Source organism: Neovison vison, chromosome 11, assembly GCF_020171115.1.
Source record: "Neovison vison isolate M4711 chromosome 11, ASM_NN_V1, whole genome shotgun sequence".
Taxonomy (NCBI): domain Eukaryota; kingdom Metazoa; phylum Chordata; class Mammalia; order Carnivora; family Mustelidae; genus Neogale; species Neogale vison.
The window spans coordinates 6,610,945-6,631,306 of record NC_058101.1 but is presented as its reverse complement, the minus strand read 5'-3'; the positions used below and the strand labels follow the sequence as shown (position 1 = coordinate 6,631,306).

At 44.4% G+C, this 20,362-nt stretch overlaps 1 protein-coding gene across 1 annotated transcript in view; it reads left to right on the top strand.

Moving 5' to 3' along the window:
* Positions 1-20,362, top strand: part of FAM47E (family with sequence similarity 47 member E) — a 31,727-nt gene that overhangs the window by 2,928 nt on the left and 8,437 nt on the right. The window contains exons 2-6 of the mRNA XM_044225137.1: positions 1,558-1,927; positions 4,013-4,152; positions 10,092-10,242; positions 13,226-13,420; positions 19,363-19,518. Of these exons, the coding sequence (XP_044081072.1) occupies positions 1,558-1,927; positions 4,013-4,152; positions 10,092-10,242; positions 13,226-13,420; positions 19,363-19,518 (1,012 nt within the window). The remainder of the gene's footprint in view (positions 1-1,557; positions 1,928-4,012; positions 4,153-10,091; positions 10,243-13,225; positions 13,421-19,362; positions 19,519-20,362) is intronic.

Here is a 20,362-nt window from a genome sequence, read left to right as displayed (position 1 = left end):
TGCAGACAGGGGTCTGGTGGATAAGGGAACTGGGGGAAGCAGGCTGGGTAGAATAAGGCAATAGGGAAGGGTGGAGACTGTGACTAAGAGAGCCTAGGACTTGTCTATAGAGAGCAACCATTATAACAATTGGTGGCTCCATGGAAACTTGGACCCAGTGTTCCCAGAGAACCTAATTTTTGCTCTAGATTATGTATGTAGGGCTTAAACCCCTTTCTCGGGAGTCACACCACCTGGATTAAAATCCCCCCTCTACCACTTATTAGCTAGGGGATCTCTCACAAGGGTTTGTTTTGTTCCAAACTTCTTTGAGGCTCAATTTCCTTATCTATGAGTGGGAATAATGCTAGTACTCGGTACCTACTTCTTTAGATTGTTATGAGATTTAGGTAAGTTCATGCATGTAAAGCATTTAGAACATGCATGTTGTATAAGAAGTCCTTGATATAAGTTAACTGATCAATTCTTTTTTTTTTAATTAATTATTTATTTATTTATCAGAGAGAGAGAGAGAGAGGGAGAGAGAGCGAGCACAGGCAGATAGAATGGCAGGCAGAGGCAGAGGGAGAAGCAGGCTCCCTGCCAAGCAAGGAGCCCGATATGGGACTCGATCCCAGGATGCTGGGATCATGACCTGAGCCGAAGGCAGCTGCTTAACCAACTGAGCCACCCAGGCGTCCCTGATCAATTCTTTTTTTTTAAAGATTGTATTTATTTAATTTGACAGACAGAGATCATAAGTAGGCAGAGAGCCAGGCAGAGAGAGAGAGAGGGAAGCAGGCTCCCCACTGAGCAGAGAGCCCGATGTGGGGCTCGGTCCCAGGACCCTGGGACCAAGACCTGAGCTAAAGGCAGAGGCCCAACCCACTGAGCCACCCAGGTGCCCCTGTTCTAATTCTTATTCAAAAAGAAAAGGGACCAAATGACAGGTCTGTAGGCCCCACGCTGCCCATGGACGGCCAGTTTGAAAACTTTGACCCTTTGGGTTTAGGGAGTGAACTGCGGCCCACAGAGGTTAAATGAAGTGCCAAAGTCATTCAGCCGGTTAAGGGTGAGTGATCCCTGGGATCCAGATTCTTCCCCCTGCACTGTGGTCCTTTGTTGCAACTTGTGACAAGGAGAATGGGTAGATGAACCTGGTGGTAATAACATTAGATTTACTCCTAGTGGCATGGATGGGCCTTTATAATATGGTGCTTGGCAAATCAGTAGGAAGTGGAATGGTCCCATTTATGTAAGTGAAGAAAAAATGCACATACAAGAACAATGCAGATATTACAAGGCGGGTAGAAGTGAGAGGGTACATTTCCAATCTGGGAGAGGAGTTTTGCCTGCGCAGGGAGAGCAGTGAGCGTGGGATGCGCGCTAACAGCCTGAAGCAAACAGGAGAGGGGCCTTGCGTAGGCGGGAGATGGTGGGCCGCGAACTTGGAGTCTGATTAGCTCTCCCCTTCCACGAACCCCTCCTCCCCTACCTCACCCCCTCAAGAAAGGTGGAGGCCAACCTCCTTCCAACCTCTGCCCCCGCCCCGCCCCCGTGGTGCATGCTGTCTTCCAGGTGCGAAGAGCATCTACCTTCCCAGGGCTTCACGAAGCCCAGGCACCGGCCGCCGCGCCCCTCCGCCCTGGACGGCCTGCGGTGGACATTCGTGAAGAAGGGCCTGGATGACTTCCGGAGGGGCTGCCCGCCCTGCGAGGGTCTGCTCACTCGGGGTCCTCAGGAGGCCTTTCTCCCCCAGATCCGTCCCCCAGCTCGCCGACCCGCCCCAAAGAAGAGGCAGCGCAGGTGGCCCGGGGGAGCAGCCCCGTTTCCCGAACTGTCACCTGCGCAGCGGGCGCGGGGGGCCTTCCTGGCGGACGTGGAAGCCCAGCGGACCCCGCACCCTTTGGCTCTCTACCCTAATCTGGGAGAGGACATGCCCGTTGAGGTGACCTCCTGACCTAGGGCTGTGGGAGGGCCTCCAGAGGAATTCCCCTTAGACGTGGGGGAGCTCCTTTGAGGGGTGACGTGTTTTCGGGGTTGGGGGGACAAGTGAGTGCGCCCCGGGGGGCTGGCGCAGCCTTCCTTGCTCCCGGGAAGGACACTGGCAGCAACACACTGGCCACTCCCTGTGTTTGCTATGATGCCACACAACTTCGAAAGGTCCAGTAAACCAGAAACAGTTGACGTCTTTACCCCGAAGTTCTACCAGCCTGCTTCACCTGGGCCTTTTTGAGGGCAGGAGCCACCGGGGACCTTGTCAGTCTTGCTTCTGTTCCTTTAGCCTGGTGTCGGGAGGTGTCCATGGTACTTAGCTCTCAGATTGGGTGGGGGGGCTGGGGAGCCCGCAAGGTTCTGGGGAAACTGACCACATGGTCAGGCTGGGTTTGGATGGCGGCTTCAGTACGCCCCGCGCCCCGGCTGCCTTTGACTCTGAGCTCCGGAACCCTCAGCCTCTGGCTCCCATTCCTGTACCCCAGAGCGCGTCCAGGGATACAGTCTGTCTTTCAAACGAGAGGGGGAAAGGGGCCAAGGTTAAAGGGTCCGGGCCAGTGGACTGTCTTCTAATTAGACAAATGACAACCTTCACAGCAAACATCTCATTCCTCTGACCACTTCTAGCTGCTGTGGGACACGAGCAAATGGAGTTTCTTGGTTGGGCATTGAGATGGAAAACAAAATCTGGAATATCATTCTGTTAGATTTAAGGAAAAAGGCGGAATGGATATTGGGCAGGGAGCTTACAGGGCCTGCTGCCCTGCCTACGCCCACGTAGTCTGCTCCCTCGGTCCCTCCGCGAGCCTGACTTCTCTGCAAAGCCCTCCCAGGGCCCTTTCTTAGTCAGAGTCAAGTCCTCGCCATGGCCTGAAAGGCCCTGTGTGCCTGCTCTCTGCCCCACCCCTGCCTGCTCTGCTCCCACTCCAGCCTCACCTCTGCTCTTACCCCGCCCTGGCCATGCTGACCTCCTGGCTGTTCTGTGAACTTGAGCAAGCATGTCCAGTTCTGATCTCCCTTCTATGCCCCGACACCTGCCCCTACACGTCTGTCTGGCTCACCCCTTCACGTCCTTCAGATCCTTGCTCAGATGTTTCATAAAATAACGCTTCCCCTCTGCCCCATCCTCTAGCACTCGTTGTGACCTATTTTTCATCATAGCTCTTGTCACCCCTGGGCTCCTTGCTGGAGTAGAATCTCTAGAAGGGCAGGGAGTTCATCAGCATCTTTCACTCTGTTCCACTAATACCTGCCGTGGGGTAGACCCTCAGTATGGATTCATGCAAAATGAATAAATGAATAAGTGATTAGTGGCAGAAGAGTGTAGAAAGGACAACCAGAATTTCTAATCAATTTTCCGCTTGGGGCTTTCCTCCTGGGCCTCCTACAGGCCAGAGCTGTTGAGCCCATGACAAGCAGATTGTTTCCACTTACCCCCAGATGGCACTTGGGATTGTGGCCCTTATTTCCATGTCTGACCTCCCCAGCGAGGTGTGTTGGCTTCTTTCCGAGGCGGGATCTCTTACGGTACTGTGATGGCCACCAGCTGCTCTAGATTGAAATTCTGCCAAGAAAAAGATTACCCCTTTTTGTGTGCTTCCAGCAAAATCCCATCGCCTAGTTCCCATGGGTAAAACCTGTGCCTGTTGCTAAACCAGTCACCATGGTCTCAATTGTCCTGGCCTGCCCGTGGAGCAAGGATGGGGTCCAAAAAAAATCTAGACACTGTTATGTATGGGAGGAAGTTAAAAGCAAAAACTATTTGGAGGCACTTGGCTCAGTGGAGCAGTGAGGGACTGGGGTAGGCCCAGGGGGACTATTCCGTCTGGAGGAGACGGACGTAGCACAATCCCTAATATCTAGGTGGGGGACACCTACCCATAGCGCCCAGCCCAGGACTCGCACAGAAACCGATGAACGGCTTAACCACTGGAAAAGCAATGCAAAGGGGCATGTTGGTCTGTTCTGCTTTAGATTCCAGGGGCCTTATCTTTTTTGGCACATTTGTCTTCTCTCCAAGGCTGTTTTCTGTCTGTAGCTCTTATTCAAGGTGCTGGAGGTGCTGGATCCCGACAGGAAACTGGAGGACACGTGGGCTTATTGTCAGGGTGTCAGGAAGAGAGCAAAGGAACCAGCCAAACTCTTAAGAAAACTTTCCACCCAAGACGACCCGGGCCTGTAAGTATTGTCCTTAACCCCTTGCTGGTTCTGTCACCCGACGAAACATTGGAGGACTTCCCTTCTCGAAACTCCTTTTGAATAATTTCGAGGAGCAAAATAACTTAAGTTCCCAAGGAGAAGGCAACAAAGCCTTGGGTCCTCCTGTGAGTAGTGTTTATTTCAGAAATGGATGTGAATTACCCGGCAATAGACCCAACACGGGTACATGACTCTAGGACAGCAGTTTGCGAAGAGGAAAACTGCAGAAAACCTGGCTAACTGGCCCACAGCGACTGAGTTATCTATGTCAGAAGCCTTTTACTCAACGTGATTGGGACCAGTAGTTGGCTGGAAAGCAAACCAAAACAGAAAGATGAACACAGGGACTTATACAGAATGATATCAAGTCCTTGAAGCATTTCACTTTACTCTAAAACGTAACAGTACATTCACTTGCTCAGTCTTTTCATGTCAAGCTTTTTTTGGAGTCTGTGCCTGCTTGAAGTTCCCAGTCATCATTTTTGCCTAAACTATACCAGGAACTCTACCTTCATTAACCCCTTTCCAAAGCACCAAGCTTAATTTTCATAGAAACCTCCTTCTTTTGTATCACACTCTTATATTCCCAGTTCACATAATTAATCTGAAATGTTAATGTGATGATAAGTATGCTACACAAAAATAGATTGGGCGGCGCTGGGGTGACTCCTTCGGTTACGCACCTGACTTCAGCTCAGGTCCTGGGACCAAGCCCCCTAATGGGCTGTGCAGGGAACTGGCTTCTCCTTCTGTCTGCCCCTCCCCCCACAACCCATGGCTCGGTCTCTCTTTTTCTCTCTCTTAAATAAATAAATAAAATATGAAAAAAAAAGTTTTGGATACAAATTCAACTTGTGAATTTAGATGATATCACTGGTGGGCCCTTAGGAGTGTGGATGAAGGAGAGAAAGGCTGATCCACAGCCCTTGGGCCACTTAAGACCCAGGCCCATGGTCAGGGTGTGTGGAAGGGGCCACATTAGAGCTTTTATTCAATGATACTTGTTTGCTGATGTGAGATGCAAGGTGACAGGAACCCAACTCTCCTGGCCCCTCATAGAACTGTGGAAAAGAACTGGGCACACTCATCTCAGCTCTGTCCTTCTTCCAGTAGGAAGCAAGATGGCGCATGGGAAACACAAACCCTGTCTGTTCTTCCCTTCCTGAGGGGACCCCCAGCCTGGCCCAGCACCACTGGAGCCTGCTGGGTGCCAGGACAGCCTGCCCATTTCTGGGTTTCAGTGACCAGGTCCTTTGGACCTAAATCCATGTGCTCCAACATGGTTGTTGTTTTGGCTTTCATCTTTGCTCTTTGTATTGTTTTGCTCAGAACGCTGGGGGTCGGAGGGAGGGAGAGGAGCTTTATAAGTAGGGATCCCCTTGGAGAGCCCAGCAGAGTGGGTCACTGTGGCCCTATGAACATCTTTGAATTTTTGATCCTCAGCGAACTGTTAGCTGGTTCTCTTTCTGTAGAACGAAATGAAACGAAACAACGGTACTTGCTGAGTACCTGCTATGGGTCATAGACAATGCTAGGCTCGAAGGACAGAATGGTAAACAGATTAGGACCCTGTCCTCATGGTGATTACAGCACGGTGTGGAAGGGAACAGTGAATGCATACAGAAAGTATGCACAAAGCCGTATGTTTATAAAACACCACTTTTCTCTCTTTTTCTGTTTACGTCTGGCCCCAAACCCTCATCCCAGTGGGCTGCAAACCAGTCATGGTCATCATTTGTACTATAAGAAAGTGGGGTAGGTCCCCAGTAATTGCAGGACTGATCTTTAACCTCTTTCTGGTCTTTGGGGCTCTTCTCTCCATTCTCGCTGTTTGTGGTACACCCTGTGCGCCCCCTGTCCCTTCCCATGTCACCCACAATGTCGAGTATAATTGGTGCAACAAGCTTGGGCTTCCACTGGAGAGATGTTCTGCCTTTAACAGTAGGCAGTTTCCCTGGACAACCCTGAAAAAATCTTCAGGAAAAGAAATTAAAAGCAGATGTGTTGTCTACTTAGAAGGAGAAAAGATAATAGTATAGAGGAAGTGAACCGAACTAATATCTTAATAAATTATCATCACAGGATGAATGTGTAATGGCCTAATGGCAAGGTTTTCTGTCAGTGTAGTCTTAACACATTCTGTTAGCATGTCCTTGTCCGTGCCTGCTGTATAAAATAACATGAATCTGGTGGCTTAAAACAACAGAAATTTATTATCCCACAGTTCTGGAGGCCAGAGTCCAAAATCAGTACTACTGTGCTGAAATCTAAGTGTCAGCATGTTCCTTCCAGAAGCTCTAGGAAGGAATGCACTCCTTGCTTCCTCAAGCTTCTGGTGGCTACAGGCATTCTACAGCTGTGCCTATGTCACTCCAATCTCCGTGGTCAAAATCTTCAAATCTCTCTGCTCTGTTTTCACATTCCCTTCTCCTGTGTGTGTGTGTGTGTGTGTGAAATCTCCCTCTGCACTTCTCTTACAAGGACACTTGTGATGGCATTTAGGACCCACCCAGATAATCCAAGATAATCTCCCCATCTGAAGTTAAATTAATTAAATTAATCATATCTATAGAGATAATTTTTCCAAGTAAAGTAACATTTACAGGTTCCAAGGATTAGCACCTGATCCCTTTGGGGGCCATCATCGGCTTACCACAGGGTGAGGTAATATCTCCCATCTTTAAAATAACTTTTATTGAGCACAGAGTCTCTCCTTTCCTTTAGAGCAAAACTCCACGAAAGAGGTGCCCATATTTACTTCCTCTTCTTTCTTTAACTCATCAGCACTCCGATGGATCTGCCCTTGGTCATGGTCGCCATTGACTTCTCAGTGATCATCATGCTTGATGGGCCAGCAGTAGTTGACACAACTGATCATGTCCTCTTTCTTGAAACACTTTTGTTTTTTTTGTTCACTTGGCCTCAGGTCACCTCTCATTCTTGGCTCTCGTCCCCCTTCAATGATCTCTCCCCAGTCTTCATTTGCAGGTCCCTCCTCATCTTCTTTTTAACCTTGAAGTACATCGGACTCGGTCATCTACTGAGGTGATCTCCCCCTGCCCAGCTTTATATGGATGATGGATGTTCAACATTTGCCCTCGAATCTACCCTTGCCATCTCAAACTCAACAAGTCCACACGGAACTCTTGATTTCTTCCCCAAACCTACTCACCCTTCTATCTTCTCCAGATAATTAAATGGCAACTTCATTCTTCTAGTTACTTTCGAAACTGCCAACAAATCTTAATGGCTTTACCTTTGAAATATATCAGTCATACCTACTGTATGACTGTTGCTCTGTTCCAAGATCCCACCATCTCTTACCTGAATTATTGTCATAGTTTACTCACTGGTCTCGTAACCTCCACCCAACATAGCCCTGCTCTCTGCCCCAACAGTAGTTAAAATGATTCTTTTAAAAGCTTAAGTCAGCCTCATTCCTCTACTCAAAATTCTCCAGATAAGGTAGAGCACAGGGAATGTAGTCAGTGGTATTATAACAGCCTCATAGGGTGGCAGATGGTAGCTACACCTGTGGTGAGCCCGGCGTAACATGCAGACTTGTCGGATCCCTGGGTTGTACACCTGAAACTACCCATCAGGCCTCACTCTCTGCTACTCTGTCCCTTGGTCTCACCCCTCCAGTCACACGAGCCTCTCTGCTGTGCCTTGATCACGCTCAGCACACTCATGCCTTGGGCCCTTTGTACATGTTTTTTTCTGCCTGGGTCTGCAGTTTGATATCTGCATGGTTTGATCCATTTCTTCTTTGGGGTCCCTGGTCATCTATCACTTTGGTAGTGAGGCCTTCTCTGTAGAAATAAAAAGCCCCCAGTCAACACTGTCCACACCTCCTGCCCTGTTTTATTTTTCTTTATTTTTTTATATTTTTATTTTTCTTTGTATCACCTGGAATAGGCTTACCTCTTTCCCATCTGTCTCAATCTTAAGTTCTATGAGGACAGGGTTTAAACTTTATTTACAGCTGACTCCTAATGCCCGGAGCTGTGCCTGGTACTTAGCTGGTGTTTAATAAATGTTTGTTGAATGGATGGATGGATGGATGGATGAATTAATATATGGGTGCTCTGGGTAAAAGGTACAGGGTACCGGGAAGAGAGTGTGGGTTCTGGGGACAGCCTGGGAACACCTCCCTGAGGAAGGGATATGTATGTTGGAACAAAAGGGAGATGAGGGAATGCAGAAGGCATTGCAATCAGATGGTGCAACATGTGCAAAGGCCCTGTGGCTGAAGGGAGCATGAGGAGTTCATGAAACTGACAGAAGGCCATGATGGCTGCAGCTCAGAGAGTGAGGGAGGATGGTAATGGCAGAGGAATCTAGAGAAACAGGCAAGGATTGGGCCATGAAGGGCCTTGGAAACTGAGTTAAGACTTAGGTCTTTTTAATGGAAGAGTACTAAGCTATTGAATACAAAAACTTGTGCCTGAACATTCTTTCATAGCAGCACTGTGCATGATAGCCCAGATGTCCAGCAACTGATGACAGATAAACAAAACGTGGTCTCCTCAGACAATGGAATCTTAGCCATAGAAGGGAGGAAACCACTGATACATGCTATAACATGTATGATCCTTGCAACCTACTAGATGAAAGAGGCCAGACACAAAATGCCATATGTTTGGGGCGCTTGGGTGGCTCAGTTGGTTGGGCAGCTGCCTTTGGCTCAGGTCATGATTCCAGGGTCCTGGGATCGAGCCCTGCATCAGGCTCCCTGCTCAGTGGAGAGCCTGCTCCTCTCTCTCCCTCTGCCTGCTGCTCTGGTTACTTGTGCTCTCTCTCTATCTCTCTGTCAAATAAATATAAATAAAATCTTTTTTTTTTAAATGCCATATGTTATAAGGCTCCATTCAGATAAAATGTCTAGAATAGGCAAATCCATAGAGACCAAACGTAGATTACTGGTTTTCAGGAGCAGAGAGAATGGGGGAAATGAAGAGTGACTGTCAGTGGTTATGGAGGTGCTTTTTGGGGGGCAATGCAGATGTTCCAGAATTAGATAATGACAGTGGTTGCATAACTTGGTAAATGTATGGAAGCTACTGAATTGTATATTTTGAAATGGTAAATATTATAGTATGTGAGTTCTATCTCAACCTAAAAAAGAAGGTATTGAGAGGTTTAATTGAGGGCCAAGGGTGACCTCATTTGCTATGACCAGATTTATATTTTGAAGTGATTGTTTTAGCTGCGGTGCTGAGAATGGATTACGGTTTGGGGGTTGGGGCCCTAGGGGAGATCAGAGACACCAGTGAAGAACATTTGCAACAGTCCAGAGACGGAGGTAGAGTTTAAACCTACCAGATTTGTTAACGGGTTGGATTTTAGGGATGAGAGAGAGAGAAGTCAAGGACATCTCCTGCTTGTTAAGATTGTCAATGGCTTTAGCGAACTCCAAGCATAGTAAATGGGCACATGCCTTAATAAATGGTACTCATGGGGCGCCTGGGTGGCTCAGTGCGTTAAAGCCTCTGCCTTCCGCTTAGGTCATGATCCCAGAGTCCTGGGATCGAGCCCCGCTTCAGGCTTTCTGCTCAGTGGGGACCCTGCTTCCTTCTTCCTCTCTGCCTGCCTCTCTGCCTACTTGGGATCTCTGTCTGTCAAATAAATAAATAAAATCTTTTTAAAAAATGGTACTCATAATTTCAAAATATCAACTTATACTAATAAAATGCCATATTCATTTTAATTATTACAACAACTCATGATATACTTGCCTTTATGATATTAATAATGAGAAGGTAGTCTCTGGAAAATTAACGTCTACCTTCTATGAACTTGTGAGAGACTATTAGAAATGCGAGCATTACCACATCTTTCTTTAAGATAGTGTTTGATATCTGTTTGGATTCATGGTGTCTCATCTTGTAAGTCTTTGATGATCTCATTATTCTTAGTCCCAAGAAGACTGCTGTGTCACATCCAGGTCAATGGCTTTATGAAGAAAAGAAGCCACATCAAACAGATTTGCTCCATGAAGATGGTCCTCTTATCCATGAAAATGTGCGCAAAGGAGTTAGGGACTTCTGCAACTGGGCTACTACTTTTGTAAGTTCGTAGTAATACTTACAACCAACTTTTTAAAGTCAAGCTCAGAGTTGCTATTATTAAAAAACAATGTTAGGATATGATTTAAGTCAAATAAAGTCATAAAGGAATTATGATTCCTCCACCATTTATGATAGGAGTGTTCCCTATAGATGATGTTTCTGGAAAGTTTGCAAGCTTGCAGACTATTTGAATGCTTATTGTTTATATGCCACATTGCTGCTATTTCTTTCTTTTTAGTAGCTCTTTTTCTTTGCCAACTTTATTGAGATATAAATGACATATGATATTGTGTAAGTTTAAGGTATACAATGTGATAATTTGATATATATAAATATGCATTTATATATATATATCAAAATGATTACCACAATTGGATTAATTAACACATGCATCACCTCACATGATTATCTTTCTTTCCCCTGCATTTTAAAAATTTTTTTATTTTTTTTATAAACATATAATGTATTTTTATACCCAGGGGTACAGGCCTGTGAATCGCCAGGTTTACACACTTCATAGCACTCACCATAGCACATACCCTCCCCAAGGTCCATAACTCCACCCCCTTTTCCCGACCCCCTCTCCCCCAGCAACCCTCAGTTTGTTTTGTGAGATTAAGAGTCACTTATGGTTTGTCTCCCTTCCGATCCCATCTTGTTTCATTTATTCTTCTCCTACCCCCCTAACCCCCCGCGTTGCATCTCCACTTCCTCATATCAGGGAGATCATATGATGGTTGTCTTTCTCCGATTGACTTATTTCACTAAGCATGATACCCTCTAGTTCCATCCACATCATCGCAAATGGCAAGATTCCATTTCTTTTGATGGCTGCATAGTATTCCATTGTGTATATATACCACTTCTTCTTTATCCATTCATCTGTTGATGGACATCTAGGTTCTTTCCATAGTTTGGCTATTGTAGACATTGCTGCTATAAACATTCTGGTGCATGTGCCCCTTCGGATCACTACGTTTGTATCTTTAAGGTAAATACCCAGTAGTGTGATTCCTGGGTCATAGGGTAGTTCTATTTTCAGCTTTTTGAGGAACCTCCATGCTGTTTTCCAGAGTGGTTGCACCAGCTTGCATTCCCAGTGTAGGAGGGTTCCCCTTTCTCCACATCCTTGCCAGCATCTGTCATTTCCTGACTTGTTAGTTTTAGCCATTCTGACTGGCATGAGGTGGTATCTCATTGTGGTTTTGATTTGTATTTCCCTGATGCTGAGTGATGTGGAGCACTTTTTCATGTGTCTGTTGGCCATCTGGATGTCTTCTTTGCAGAAATGTCTGTTCATGTCCTCTGCCCATTTCTTGATTGGATTATTTGTTCTTTGGGTGTTGAGTTTGCTAAGTTCTTTATAGATTTTGGACACTAGCCCTTTATCTGATATGTCGTTTGCAAATATCTTCTCCCATTCTGTCAGTTGTCTTTGGTTTTGTTAACTGTTTCCTTTGCTGTGCAAAAGCTTTTGATCTTGATGAAATCCCAATAGTTCATTTTCATAATTATCTTTTTTGAATGTGGTGAGAACATTTAAGATCTACTCTCTTAGCAACTTTCAAGTATAAATACAATTTTGTTAACTACAGTCACCATGCTGTACATCAGATTCTCAGAACTTATTCATCTTACAACTGAAAGTTTATATATTTTGGCCAATAACTACTCATTTCCCCCACCCTGCTATTTCATATTTTTATTTTCCATTTCCATGTCCTTTTTTCTCAGTCCTTCACTCCTTCAACTCATTTTTCTCAGTTATATTTATCTGTAAGTACTCAGATAGTTATGTTTAACCACAACCTTCACAAAAGATATTTCTGACACGAGTAGACTTTTGTTAGTTCTTAAAGTCTTTCCTTGCCCTCCTTCCAAGAATCCATTTAAATTCCTATTTGTATTCTTAAGTCCCTGCAGATGTCTTCTTAGGTTTCTCCTGGATTTAAGGCCTTCTAGGATATATAATCTTCCCCTCCTGTTTTTTGAAAACATTAGTCAGTTTTAGCCAGTGTATTATTCAGGACTACTTCATTGGAAAGTGACTGAAAGATAATTCAGATTGGATTAAGGGAGAGAAGGGAACCATCCTGAGGTCCTAGGAGCTTCAAGTATAGCTAGATCTAGGGCCTAAAATGTTGCGAGGTGTTCTCTCTGCCTCTTGGCTGCTCTCCTCTATCTGAACCTATTTATCTGACTCCAGTTTCAGGTGTGCTACACAGTTATTTGCCAGTTCTATACATTATGCTGTGTTCACCACAAGTGTAGTTACTATCTGTCACCATGTAACACTATTACAATACCACTGATTGTGTTTCTATGGTGTACCTTTTATCACCATGACTTATTCATTCCGTAACTAGAAACCTTTACCTCCCAATCTCCTTCACGCATTTCACCTGTTCCCCTACTCACCTCTCTTCTGAAAACCCCCAGTTTGCTCTCTGTGTTTATAAGTCTGTTTCTGTTTTCTTGTTTGCTTTTTCATTTGTTTTGTTTTTTAGATTCCACATACAGGTGAAGTCATGTCGTATTTGTCTTTCTCTGCCTTATTTCATTTAAGCATAACACCCTTTGGGTCCATCCATGTTCTCACAAATGGCAAGAACTCATTCTTTTTTATGGCTGAGCAATATTCCTCTGTGTGTAAGTGTGTGTGTGTGTGTGTGTACGTGTACACATACACACCATGTATTCTTTATGCACTCAGAAGTCTGCTTAGGATTCAGCAGACTGAATTTATCTCAGCCCATTAATTCCCTCAGGGACTCGCAGCTCCTGGCTGTCCTGAGTTGTCCCGTAGTGCACCGATGAAGTCCTCCAGAGCCCCAATACTTCTTGTTCCCAGTGAATGCTGACCTAGCATTTTCTACCTGTCCTCCAAACGACCTCTTCTTAGCCATAATCAAATACCTCCATTAGATTAAAGAAGAATTTCACCATTTGTCCTTGACTCATGCAATGTGATAATCTTCTAGGGAAGTTCCAACATTGATGAAGAGTTCATCCTGAAGCAGTTTGACATTGACTGTCAGAGCAAGCCCAGCCATGATGTGCCCCACCCGACCAACCAGGCTCCTCCAGAGCTAAAGAAGAGAGCGGGGTTAAAGAAACTGCAGGAACCACCGTTTTTCCAAAAACCAGACTATGAGCAGAAACCCCCAAAACCACAGGTAACTGCCAAAGAGGAGAAGACTGAAAACCAAAGAAAATTAAGTAGGATTAAAATCTTAAATGTTCTTGAATTCTGGTACTTCAAGGGGGCAGTGGCCTTTTTTTCAGTAGAATTCTTGAAAATTTTTTTGGTGTTTAGTAAATATTTGTTAAAAATCAATGAATATTTAATATATATAATAAAGCTAGTTACATAAACAAGGCATAACATTCAGCATTATTTTTTAAAAGATTTTATTTTCTATTTGGAGAGAGAGAGCATGAGAGAGGGAGCACAAGCAGGGGGAGGGGCAGAGGGAGAAGCAGGCTCCCTGCTGAACAGAGAACCCGATGCGGGACTCCATCCCAGGACCCTGAGACCATGACCAGGGCTGAAGGCAGAGGCCCAACTGACTGAGCCCCCCAGCCACCCCCAGCACTATTATTAATATCTGAATAGTTGTTATCTCTATGTGTTTTACATGTTGAAATTCTAACAGTTGATGGAAATATATATGACAGTTTATTATTCTAAGAGTTAAATCCTACAGTTAATGATCATGAAAGTTGTTTATTCTTTAGCCAAAGAATTCTTGAGTGTTGGGGGGAGTCTTATGGACCACAGACAGTCATTCTTGAGCACATGCTTGCAGATTACTAACAAATCACTCCATTTTTCAATACCACTTGCCCATGAAGATAGAAGAACAAGGAAACAGAGGAGAAAAAGCACACTGTGTTCCAAAGGGAAGTAGAATGGACTTTTAAGTGCTTTTCTACTTTTATACACGATATACAACTACAAATACATATATATGCAAATCAAATTGTATCAGTCCAATAACAGATTGTTTTAAAAGATTTTATTTACTTATTTATTTGTGAGAGAGGTGGGGAGAGAGAGAGAGAGAATTTGAAGCAGACTCTGTGCTGAGCGCAGAGCCCAACCTGGGGCTCGATCTCTCGACCCTGAGATCGTGACCTGAGCCAAAACCAAGACTTAGAGGCTCAACCAACTGAGCCACCCAGGCCTCCCAAGTTCAATAACAGATTTAAGTACTTAACTGGTGGTCCAAGCCTGGGGTGTGACGGTGGGGAAGTTCCTTTTTCTGAAAGTGAAAAACAATATATTATCCCTCTGTCTTCTACCTGTGATCGTTGATACTATATTTCTGACATTTAAACATAGTAACTTCGTCCTCTATGGCTGAACACCATTCGGTGACCTGCTTTCACATATGTGATGTTTTCCATCCGTGGTTACATATGCGATGTTTTCCATCCTTGGCTCCATTGCACAAGGTTTAGGAAAAATATGCATTCCGACACTAATAGCAGCGCTTGAAATTTTCTGTTTGCTCTTCATCTTTGTAAAGCGTAAAGTGCACCGTGATGCTGGACAGGCAGGTTGTGTCCAACACACCCAAGGCCTGAACCACAGCTGGCCCCAGATAGGGGCCGCATCACATTGCTCAATCCCGTATGTACAAATCATTGCACAAGTGCTGCTTTACCAGCTGTGCTGGTTATTGCCAAAACTGAACTTTTGACTGGCAGACAGAGGGTCACTATGTGAAAGTTAAAGTACATTTCCATATGGGGTCATTTTCCTTCGCTGGTAGGACCTCCTTGAATCCTACCGTGGATCTGCTGGTGATTAATTCCATCAGCTTTTGTGTGTCTGAAAATATCCGTACCATGCCTTCATTTTTAAAACAACTTTCGTGGGTATAGAATTCTAGGCTCACAGTGTTTTGTCGGTTTTATCCTTTTTATACTGTTTTGTCTGTCTGCACCTTAAAGGTGCTATTAATACCACTGCCTTCTTGGCTGTATTGTTTCTGATGAGGAATCTTTAGCCTTCCTCATCTTTGTTTTTCTGGACGTGTGTTTTCCCTTGGCTCCTTGGCTCTCTGTTGCCAGCTGTGAGTGGTGTGATTATTAGGTACATCTTGTGCCTGGGGTTTGCTGCACCTCTTTTATCCATGGGTTTATAATCAGATCTGGAAAATGTTTCCATCAGATTTGGAAAATGTTGATCATTATTTCTTCAAAAACTGTTTTTGTCTCTCTTCCTCTGGGCTCTGAGGATGCCAATTACATGTAGTTACATATAATTACGTTGCATGGGGTTGTCCCACAACTCGCTGCTGCTCGTCCAGTTGGGAATTGGTTTTCCTCTCTGTCCTGCGATCGCTGTCCTTACAGATTCTATTCTGTTCTTTATGCAATGTCTAATCAGCCATCAATCGCCTCTGGTGTTTTTCAGCCATTGCATACATTAAAATTTTCATTTCAAAAAGTTTGGCTTGAGGGGCACCTGGGTGGCTCAGTGGGTTAAGCATCTGCCTTCGGCTCAGGTCATGATCCCAAGGTCCTGGGATGGAGTCCTGCATTGGACTCCCTGCTCAGTGGGGAGCCTGCTTCTCCCTCTGCCTCTGGCCCTCCTCCCCCTGGACCCCGTGCTCATGATCTCTCTCTCTCTCTATCTATCTAAAATAAAGAAATAAAATCTTAAAAAAAAATCCCAAAAACAAAACAAAAAAAATGTTTGACTCGAGTTTTTAAAAAATATTTTTAAAAATATTTAAAAACTTGAATTTTTAAAAAATATTTCCACATCTCTTCTTAATCTTAATCTTAAGCATATGAAATGCAGTTATACAGTTATAATAACTGTTTACTACTGGGATGTAGTTAAACTTACTTGGAAAAGTTTGATCCTTTTCGGTCTTGGCTCTCAGAATTTGTTAGGAAGGACTGACTGTTCAGTCTATGGGTGATTCTCCACGAGGGACAAGACCTTATTCTACCCAGGGTCCTGTGAATCTTCAGGCTTCTCGGAAGGGAACAGAAACTGTCCCTGACCCCGTGTACATGCTGCACCCTGTTTCTTCTAATCCTTTTGGCTGGTTCTTTCCCTAAGCTCGGGTAGTTTCCTCTCACACATGCTGAGGAAAATGTCTGTAAACCGCTGATCGCCCTCTCCATGCACTTCTCTGCTTTCTGTTAATTGTTGCTGTCAACTTGAACCACCTTGGTCTGGTCTCTCAATTCCAACCACTCAGCTCAGTGTCTGCTGGTCTCCTCCGAGCCTCTCCCTGCGCTGTGGCCTGGAACGTCTCTCAACACAGTGAGCTGGGGCCGGCGCCCGGGTGGCTCAGTGGGTTGGGCGTCTGCCTTCGGCTCAGGTCGTGATCTTGGAGTCCTGGGACTGAGCCCCGAACTGGGTTCCTTGTTCAGCAGAGAATCTGCTTCTCCTTCTCCCTCTCCCTCTGTGCTCTCTCTCTCTCTGTCTCAAATAAACCAAATCTTAAAAAAAAAAAAAAAAGACAATTGTGTAATTGTGGGGCTTATCCTTTTTGTTTCTTGTCTCTTAGGGGATCACTGTACCTGCTATTTGATGTCTAGTGTCTTATAAACCATTATATATGGATATATATATTTATACTTATTTCTTTTCTTTTTTGGCTGCTGCAGGTGGAGGGTAAATCTGATCCCTATTCCAGAAGTGGAAATTCCCTTCTTTATTTTTATCCCACATACTCCTGCCACATTGTTCTTTGGTCTTCTTTAAAACTCTGAGCTTTCCTACAACCTTTTCTGTGCTCATAATATTCTCTCTGCCTGAAGTGCCCCTCTTCCCATGTCTGTCTTCTTATACCCTCCTCTAAACCCAGGTCATAGGCTGGTTTTTCCGTGGAGATTTTTCAGATCCTGGGTTGACATGAATTCATTCTTACTTCTAATCTCTCCCAGCTCCTGGGCCCCTACTGCCATATAACTCTGTTTGCCCCATATATTCATTCATCCATTTGTCTATGCAATCCTTCAACAAACATTTCTGATTTCCTACTGCCAGCTGCCAAAAAGTGCTGGGAACAAACCAAGAAGCAGAGACAAACGCTTGTTTCCTGCATTTAAGGGTTTACAGCCTAGTTGGGTCAACATGTAAATGATTAACTATAATGAAATGGTTCGTAGGGAGAGAGAGGAAGAGGTAATCGATTCCACCCAGCATGGGGCAAGGGTGGGTTCAGCAAAGGCCTCACAGAAGAAATGGTGTTTGTGCTGAGTCTTGAGAGACTGCTGGTCACCCAACAACAGAACGTGCTTCAGAACTCAATCTGTCCAGTAACCGTAGTATAGGTTTCATGCCCTCCTTCCCCCCCCTTTCACTTTCCTTGTGCACTCACTCTTTCTCTCTCTCTGACAAATAAATCATAAAATATTTTTTAAAAATATTTTAAAATATTTTTAAATAGTTGAAAAAATAAAAATAAACATCCCACAATGCACAGGAGAGCACTCTCCCTGACTTTCCGACAAAGGATTATCCAGCTCAAAGTATCCATAATGCCAAGTTAAGCAATCCAATTTTAATTCAATAAGTATTATTGAGCACCTATTATATCCAAAAATATTGTCCTAGATGTCAGGGGTTCGTATCCAGGAACAAACTCTGAAGCCTGCATTTTAAAGCATGAACAGAGAGACAAGCATCAGAAGACAACTTAGCCTGTCAAACGGGGCTATGTCGCGTTAAGAAGAGTGAGGCAGGGAAGGAGGTGGTTACAGGTTTTCAACGGTACGTTCGAAGGGAAAGGACGGAAATGCTGAGTTCAGCTCTGCGGAGGGCTTTCCCTCCCCTCTGCTCTGTCCCATTCTCTCTGCTTGAGATAAGGCAGATCTGACTTGACTTGAAATGAACCACACATTCTGCTTCAGGTTTAAATGTGAGTGAGAAGAGAGAGTGGCAGAATCTTGGTGGTTTCATCGTTTTGTCTTGCACGGTGTGTGGGTATCATGTCCACACTATCAGGCTACGACCCAACAGGTCTCTTTACGTCCTTCATTCACTATTGAGGAATGGGAGAAAGAAAGGAAGGCCATCTATTTTTTTTTTATTAAACAATTTTTAAAAAATTTATTTATTTGACAGAGAGAGATCACAAGTAGGCAGAGAGTCAGGCAGAGAGAGAGAGAAGGGGAAGCAGGCTCCCCGCTGAGCAGAGAGCCCGATGCAGGGCTCGATCCCAGGACCCTGAGATCATGACCTGAGCCGAAGGCAGAGGCTTAAGCCACTGTGCCACCCGGCACCCCAGGAAGGCCATCTATTCTTCCTTCTCTTTCTCTCTTCCATTTATGGGGAATAGATTAGTGTTGGAGAGCGTATTTGTTGTTGCTGCTGTTGGATAGCATTTTAATCAAAACTAGTGTAGCATTGACAAGGCTAAAGGCAGTTCTGGGCTCATAAGAAGTCTGTAACTCATGATTATGGCTGACTGAGTATTGGTGGTTTTTTTTCCCCCCCTTGATATTTATTTATTTGAGAGAGAGAGAGAGAGAGATGGAGGCCATGCACAAGCAGGCGGAGGGGCAGAGGAGGAGCAAGAGGGAAAGAAACAGATTCCCCGCTGAGTGATGAGCCTGAAATGGGGCTTCACCCCATGACCCCGAGATCACAACCTGAGCTGAAATCAAGAGTCAGATGCTTAACCAAATGAGCCACCCAGGCACCCTGGTTGGTTCTATATTGTCTAAGGTCATTATGCTTCAGTGAAGTATGTGATTTTTTAATATGATTTCTAGCTGCTTCATGTAAGTTTCTCCTTTAATCTTTCCTACAACCCTATGGAGGGGATACTCTCATCTTCATTTTATAGATGCAGGATTAAGTAATTTGCCTCTGAACTCATAGCTACTAACTGGGGGAGGTTGGACTTGAACCCACGTTTGTCTAAGTCGAAGGCCATATTTAACCACCCATTTTTTTCTTGTTCATGAACTTTTCACAGTACCTTTGTAAATAAAAGCATTCCGAAACTTCATAAAATACCTTGACAAGGATCAATAATAAGCTAAAAATAAATGCTACTGCTTTCAGAAACTAAATCTTAGGTTTATTGAAATGACAAATAAAAAAAATGAATGAAATTGGGAATTGTGTTATTTTCTGTAGAATCCTCATAAACCAAAGTGTGTGAAGATGAGATATGGAGCCTGGTATCTGAACACCAAGTTGTGGAAAAAGCAAAGAGCAGACGAACCTTTGGTTGACCCCAAGGTGTCATGTAAAGCTCAAGATGAGAATTTTAAAACGGAGATGCAGGAACAGGTATGTGTATATGTTGAGATTAGATCATCCGATCTGGAGGGTTTCGCAGTGTACCTGGTAGCTCATACTGAAGCCAGAGTCTGGGTGAAACACAAGTTCCAGAAAGTCTTACAGCTTGCATGTTGACCTCAACAATGGGAAAGTTATGTACACATACACACGTTGTATGTGTAGTAAGTAAGACGTGGGATCTCCTGGCTTTGTGGTAGACACAATGTCTCTAAAGATGGGACAACCACTCATCATATTCCTAGCATTCTTGGGACAATTAATTCTATGGATAAATTGGTTGTTCCAAGGGTGGAGTGACCTGGTAGGACCACCTGCTCAGAATGGATAAAACATCACAGGATCTCTTTGAGTAACTAAATGGGAAGTTTGCTTTGTGTCAGCAATGGATGAATGTCAAAGAATTCAAAATTGCCTTCGGGAAACATCTTTTTGCAGTTCAGCAGAGTTGTAGGATTTGTCTAAGAGAACAAGAGCAAAGGTTAATAAACACTGCTTGATATCACAAAGCAACAAACATGCATAACAAGTATGTGCTCTAATATTACTACAAAAAACTCGGTGCCCGCAAAAGAAGGGCAAAGAAGTTACAAAGAAGACACTCATTGTAGTCCTGGAAATTTGGAGATAATGATGCAATACCTGAACAGAACTCTGAGACAAATATTTGTGAACCTCTTCTCTTTTACAGTGGGCCCAAAATTTCTCCCAGATAATGATGTGAAAACACTGCAGAAAGAAGTAAAATGTTGTACAAATTTGCCTACTCATTCATTTAGTAATCACTCATTGATTGCCTCCTTTAGCTTGGAAAACTGAGACCAGAAGGATGGTC